Source organism: Salvia miltiorrhiza, chromosome 2, assembly GCF_028751815.1.
Source record: "Salvia miltiorrhiza cultivar Shanhuang (shh) chromosome 2, IMPLAD_Smil_shh, whole genome shotgun sequence".
Lineage (NCBI taxonomy): Eukaryota > Viridiplantae > Streptophyta > Magnoliopsida > Lamiales > Lamiaceae > Salvia > Salvia miltiorrhiza.
In genome coordinates, this window is record NC_080388.1 from 7,747,656 (window position 1) to 7,755,280 (window position 7,625).

The following is a 7,625-nucleotide window of genomic DNA, read 5'->3' on the forward strand; positions in this document are numbered from 1 at the left end:
TATTGTTCCTACTTTAGCCCGGGTAAATTTTACAAGGTTATAACAGCGAATAACCGAATTATTTATTTATTTTTCTATTGACTACGAGGAGCGGGGTTTATTTAATTGGCGGATTAGACACCCTGAAGAGAACGGATTAATTTTAGTTAATTATCCGGCTTCATGAGACGAGACTTAGCTTTTGTTTAAATCCGATAGCTTGGATTAACATTAGAAATTCCCTGATTATTATCTCAGATAATAATTCATGCATAAGAGGATCATGCATCGTTAATTTCGTATTCTCATTATTTGAGGATTTTGCTCGAGCAGTATCTTATTTATATTCTCGTAATAAAGGTCAAGCACGAGATTAATAATCAATCAAGGAGCTACTGTACCACAGAAAGTTTCTATCAGGTGGGCATTACTTTTATATATATCAAATGAGTTTCACGTTACAGTTGAACAAGTTATTTCATGACAAAATCTTTGAATCGAAGTTATTTCAAGTATTGTCTTGCCATAAAATGTTTCAATTTCAGTATGATATCGATCTGATGTGGCTTTGCAAGTTATGTAATCGAATTCGGGTCCTGAGCAGTTGATAGCTATCCTGCCAGGGCTAGTGTACACCCAGGGCCGTGAGTCATCGAGCGGGTTGGCCGGTCAAGTGTCCGTGAGAGGTGGCCACCTCTCCGGCACACAGCTTCAGATATGATAGATTATGAGAACTTAGTTTGATCAGACGAACTTTAAGAATCACAATGACTTTAGTAAGCTTGGGCTCTTTTAACGAAAACTCCCTTGCTGTACTGTTTATGATGGCATGACAATTTACAATTTATTTAGCATGTATTTTATACTTAGGCATACGTGCCCACTGAGTATTTTTGTACTCAGCCCTGCATATATTTCTAAATGTGCAGGTTGAGCAGCTGGTGGTGGTGATGAAGTGACGAGCGGAGTCTTTTGTCTTACCCTTATGTAATAATGAACTCTGGGGATACATGTCTTCATACATGTAATCAGAACCTTATTCCGCTGCGTACTCAGAAGTATTATGTTGTTTTGGGTAAGTCGGAATTATCCGAACTTACTAGTTTATTTGAGTCAATATGACTAAACCTCCGTTATATTATAATTATTCCTTTTGTTAACAATGATTAAATACTATCCTTCCTTGTTCAATTATTCCCCTTTCTACCCCGCTTCTAATCCCCCCCCCTTAGTCACGGTTTCCCCGGCTTAATTATCCTTAATTAAGGGCCGGTCGTGACAGTTTAGTGTTTAATATTTATTTTAGGGTTTTGGTTTTAGTGTTAAGGTTTAATGATGTTTAGAGTTTAGTGTTTAGTATTTAGGGCTTAGTGTTTAGGGTTTTTTTTAAATGTATTTGCAAAAATAATTATTTGTAGTTAATATTTTATGCATTTTCATGTAATAATATATGCATATCAGTGTATGAAATTATGCATCCCCAAAAATTAAAAAAAAATGAAAATTAAAAAAAAATTGGGGGGCGGGGAGTGGGGTAGGGGTGGGGGTGGGTCAGTGGTCAGAAAATCAGTTTTTAAAAAAATTTAAAAAAAAAATTGGAGGGGGGGTGGGGTGGGGTGGGGGTGGGGATGGGTCAGTGGTCAGAAAATCAATTTTTGAAAAATTATAAAAAAAAAAAATTTGGGGCGGGGGGGTGGGGGTGGGGGGTTCGGGGGGTGTGGGGGTGGGTGGGGTGGGGTGGGGTGGAGTTTGGGTTGGGGTGAAATCTTATGCATTTTTATATGAAACTGTATGCATCTTAGTTTGAACCTTTATGCATCTAAAATATGAATATTTTGAGAATATAAAAAAAACATATATTTTTAATATACGAAAATATTTTCTGATTTTACCCCTGTCCATATTTTTGTCTTGAATTGCCTTGTAAACTTCTTGTCACGTGTCACAATCTCAATGCACCTCTTATCCAAATCGTGTGGTCAAGATTTGGTCCTACGGTACTACCAGAAGCTTGGATACTACAAGAACCCAACCCTATATATATATATATATTATATATATATATATATATATATATATATATGGGCGCGCTCCAGTGAGATCCCCTATTTTTCGTGTAACATGAGGACAATGAATAAGACATATAATACTAATGAACAAACGTATATCTAATGAACAAGATGTATACTGATGAAAAATAAAATTTAAAAAATTCGTAATGAATAAGACATATATACAGATGAACAAGGCCGTATATACTGATGAATAACAAAATTTAAAATATTATGCACAAAATTTAAATATTATGCTCCCTTCAGGATTCGAACCCTGCGAAAAAAAATCACCCTCCAGATACAATATCAGCCATAGGATTGATAAAATAAACGCATCAGATCGTGCCCTAGATCTCACTAAAATTAGGGGGTCTTATTGGAGCGGCCCCCTATATATATATATATATATATATATATATATATATATATAGGGGAAGACTAAAATAAGAACGCTTCTTAAAATATAAATTAGGAACCATTTTCAGCCCTTAAATCTTCAAGATCTACGGTTGATTCATCACCTTGTTAGATAAATTCATGGTCTTGAGTTCGAATCCCAAAGGTAGCAAAAAATTATTTTTCGCAATTCATACCTTTGTACAGTTTATTCATGCGTGTTATACATAAAATTCATGCATTTTTGTTGGTTCGTAATTCTTAAAATAAGGGTGGTTTATTGAATAACCGCCCCCTATATATATATATATATATATATATATATATATATATATGTATATATAGGGGAGGGCTACAATAAAAACACTTATTAAAATACAAATATAAACGTTTTTAATGTACGAATTTTATCCAACAGGGTTACGAATTCATCCAACATGGTTACGAATTGTGGAAAATAAATTTTTGCTACCTTTGGGATTCGAACCCAGGACCACGAATTCATCCAAAGGGTTACGAATCAACCGTAGATCTTGATGATCTAAGGGCTGAAAATCATTTATATTTTATAAACTTAAGAGTGTTTTTATTCTAGCCCTCCCCTATATATATATATATATATATATATATATATATATACTAATAGAAAAAGAGCCTCATCTTAAGACACAACTTGTGGATTGCCTATTTTACCCCTGTTATATATTTTATATTATATATTTGTAAAATATAAATTTATTTTGATATACATTTATTTGTATATCAAAGAATACTTATTGGATATTAGAATTCTATTTATTCCTCAACCCTAATTCCACACGGTTCAAGATATTAAAAATCTGAAGAAATAGTTGCTTTCACCACCACTCATATTCTCTGCAACGGTACTACCAGGCGGCGAGAGCAGGATCTTGACGCCGATGCACATGATTCTCTGCAATTGTACAACCATGTTGCTTTCACCACCACTCATATTCTATAGTTTTAATGCTTTAACTGACCTCATATATATAATGTTGATGTTTGCTTGAAAACGTTGTAAATTATAACACATATAGGAGTTTGCTGACATATAAAGTTGATGTAAATGACAGTGTTTCCTTCAATGATATTCAGTAGTGCTTAAAGCCCAGATGCATGTTCCTGTCTATTCTCACTAACACTCTGTATAGTTCACTTTACTTAACATGTTGCGCTCTTTGCTATTTTTTTTTTTTTTTTGGTCTTTTTTTTGTTATCTACTTAATTATGGGTTTAATTTATCATTTTGTTTTGGTTATCGAATTTAGGGGGGTGTATTCGTTCTGGAATTTAATGGATTTCTATGGATTTTAAAAGTCTGGGTGTATTCGTTCCAGACTTTTAAAAGTTTTCAGAAATCTAGGTGTATTCGTTCAAGACTTTAAAAGTCCATATAAATCTGGGTGTATTCGTTTCAGACTTTTTAAAATCCATACAAATCTAGGTGTATTCGTTATTCCATTGACTTAAAATCCGGAATGATTTTCATGGATTTCATCCAAAAAATACACACGACGAAATCCGGCCAAGAACCACGAGAATTGAAATCCATGAAATTTAAGCAAGCGCTGAGTTCCAGCGCCCGCGGCCAAGAAGCCAGCGAGCGCTGGAACTCAGCCATCATTGAATTGTCCAGCCGACGCTGGGTTTGAGCGGGCGCTGGGTTCCCAGCGGCCGCTGGGTTGCCGCGGTCGCTGGGCCCAGGCAGCCCAGCCCACCCACGCTTTTAAATACAACTCTTCGATTTTTTTCCCTCATTCCACAGACGCCTACACACAGAAGCAGACTTCAAAAAGAAGACAAGTTTAGGGTTCTATATTAGCTTTTAGCCAGGTATTTTTTTCATAAATTTTATATCTTCATATTATTTTAATTATGCAATTTTTCTATAGAATGAATGTTGTACCTCTATAAATTGTTAGCAATTGTATGTTGTGTTTCTATTGCATGTGAGTTGATTTCAGTTTTTTGTTGATGTTCTTTATTTTTTATTTTTATTCATTGATATAGTACTGTATCTGTATTTATTTTCGGTGTCTAGTAATATTATTATGGGAGACTCTCAACCACAAGATTCCAAAAAAAGGGCAGTGTATGAAGCATGGACAAAGGAACAAAGTGATGCCTTGTTAGGAATTCTGGTTGAATCTGCAACTAGGGGATGGCGCGATAATAGTGGTATATTTAGCAAAGCCACAGTAGAGGAAAGGATATTTCCTGTTCTGAATGAAAAAACTTAGGTGCAATAAAAATTATAATCACTACCAAAGTCGTATCAAATGGTTTAAGAGCCGTTGGAATGCGTATTCAACACTCTTGAAGTTTAACTCTGGTTTTGGTTATGACAACGACACCAAAAAATTCACGGCCCCAGATGAAGTATGGGATGCGTATATAGAGGTAAATTTGTTATCAATTATTTTTTAAACACAATGTTATTTAAATAATATAGTTAATTAATAATTTTCTTATTTATTATTTTAGGCTCACCCAAAAGATGCATACTTACGCACTGGGAGTTTTTCAGATTTTGATGACTTGAGGCTTGTTGTTGGAAACGGTGTGGCTGTAGGAAGAAATGCAATTGGAGTGGGCAGTGCTACCGATGCTAGGACAATAGGAGTTGATGAAAGTAGAGGTCCGCTCATAGAGGAGTTGAATTACGATGCTGCTAATGAGGCGTTTGTAGTACCGGGTGAAGATGATCCACCGTTATCCGGCTCCAAATCACCTTTGGAGTCCACTGAAGTGCCTGTGGAGTCCACTCAGAGAAGAGCTCCCGCCAAAAGAAGCAGAGGCCAGTTTGAGATAAATTCAGGCCACACTGAAAATAGTTCGCATCAGGAGCTCATGGTAGAAATTAAAAAAGTCACTAGCACAATGGGTCGAGTTGAAAGCCTCTTCGTGAAACGAGATACTATGCTGGAGAGAAGAGAAAAAGAAAAAGGTTATACAACTTGGGATGCTATCAAAGAAATTCCTGATTTGAGTGAAGATGCCCGCTACACAGCATTTGACTTGCTTGTTACTAAGTCACAAAAAGATGAATTTATGAAAATGACTGTTCCTGAACGCAAAAGATGGATAGAATCCAAGACTAGGAAATAGAGTATAGTTTAGTCATGTTTTTTGAACTATGTTTTTATTTTTGTTTCACCATCTTTTTATGAGTACATTGTTTTGTTGGTTTTATGTTTTAATACTTTATTTTGTTGATTAATGAATGATTTTTATGAGTATTTTTAAAAGGCTATTTTTTGTGAGTCCCTTTTATATTCTGGCTAATACATCCTACCTTTAATCCATTTCATATCACCACTCATTTCCATAGTAGTCATGAACTCATAACATAGAGGATCATACCCAGAAAATTCAATATTTTTAGCATACTCTTTCATCCCTAGATTCTTCAAATACAAACCAACTTGCCGCTTACGTTTCAAATCAGTAATCAACTCCCAATCCAAGTAATGCGGACAAGTAATGTAGTTCAAGTTGAATTTCTTAAATATTTCTCCCTCTAATTCGCTTTGCAATTCAAATGGACATTCATACCTTTCGCTCAAAGTTTGCTCCTCCTCGCCTCTACGGACGTTTGCGTTCTTCGTTCGGACCATTATGTCGCTGAAGGTGATTTTAGAGGGTGGTGGTATGGAAGAACTTTCGTTGAAGGTGTTTTTTTTGGCTGGGAGGTTCTGGAGTGGCGCAAGGTTTGGGAGCGGCGCAAGGTTTTGAGAAGATTCACAATTAGGGCACTAGCGCCCGCTGAGCCTTTATATACAACTTATTCCCAGCGGTCGCTGGGTTCCCAGCGGTGCTGGGACTCAGCGGGCGTTGGTTTTCATGGATTTCAATTCCAGAATTATCCCCTAAAGTCTTCGAAAATCAGTGAAAATCGGGGTGAAATCCAACCACGAATTCTTTGAAAGTCGTCTGGAATCTATGTGAATTCCATGGAATTTAAATTCCATGGACTTTTTAAAGTCTGTGGAAATCCACAACGAATACACCCCCTTAGTTTCTCTATTTAATTTAACAATCTTAATAAGAGAGAACTTTCCTACTATTGGGAGGAATAGTACTATTCAAAAAATAGTGCCCAGGGTATTTTGGTCATTTTGGTTTCATTTGTGGGTTTTTAGCAAAAAACAAAAAATTGCTTTATCTTTGTCTCCACACATTTTTCTTCTTCACTTTTACATTTTACTACCTGCGTTTACAGCTTCCTAGCAAAAAAAAGGAGATTTCTTGTCAGAATATTTGCCTGTGAAAGTGTGAAATCCGATCTTAGTTCAACAAAAAATCACACTAGACAAATCCATTACACCAACAAAACAAGGAGGTAAGCTTTGATTTCTTCACCTTGCTTTTATCATTTTTCTTTTTTATAACCCTACAATTTTTACGAGAAACTGAGCTCAGAATAACACAATCGAATTAGTTTTGGGGCTGGGTTTCTTGCTTTGCTGTTTTCTTGAGCTCAGAATAACACAATCGAATCAGTCTTGGGGCTGGGTTTCTTGCTTTGTTGTTTGCTTTGAGGGTCCCGATCGGGAACATCGAGTCTTGGTTGAGTTTTAGCTAAGTTGTGGTTCAGTTTCTTGTGTCGTTGTCTGCTTTGAGAGTACTACCCGGCGTCGGTATCGGCATCAGTAGCGGCTTTCTGGTTATTCATTTGAAATTAAGAAAAAAGGAGAAGAAGAAGAGGGATTTGGGGTTGAGATTTACTCTTTATTGCAAATGTGAAACGTACAGAGAGATATGAAGGTGTGAGAGAGGGTAGAGAGAGAAAGAGAGTTAACGCAGATGGAGTATATTGTGTGGATTTCACTAATCTTGTAGTACATTATTTTGAGACCTCTACATATATTGATATATTCATTCTAATTTTTTTTCCTAAATTATTCTCAGACACATGCTCGTTCATTGACATTCACTTCTTCAAGAGTAGTGAGTATTGTCTGACACTTGAGTAAGTCTCCACAACATGGATTTTCTCTCTTATGTCTTCAAATCTCTGTAAATTAAAATGTACTCCCTCTGTCCCAGCTGAAATGTCTTGTTTCTTTTCGGCACGGAAATTAAGAAATGTGTATAAAGTAGATAAAGTGGGTTGGTGGAAATTATTTAAATATTAAGTATAGAGAGAGAGCGTATTGCCAAAAAAGGAAACAG

At 35.9% G+C, this 7,625-nt stretch overlaps 1 protein-coding gene across 1 annotated transcript in view; it reads left to right on the forward strand.

Annotated features, from left to right (window-relative positions):
- Nucleotides 1-5,558, forward strand: part of LOC131007936 (probable protein arginine N-methyltransferase 3) — an 8,168-nt gene extending 2,610 nt beyond the window's left edge. The window contains exons 5-6 of the mRNA XM_057934847.1: nt 4,773-4,850; nt 4,935-5,558. Coding sequence (XP_057790830.1) covers nt 4,773-4,850; nt 4,935-5,558 — 702 coding nt within the window. The remainder of the gene's footprint in view (nt 1-4,772; nt 4,851-4,934) is intronic.
- The last annotated feature ends 2,067 nt before the right edge of the window (nt 5,559-7,625 follow it).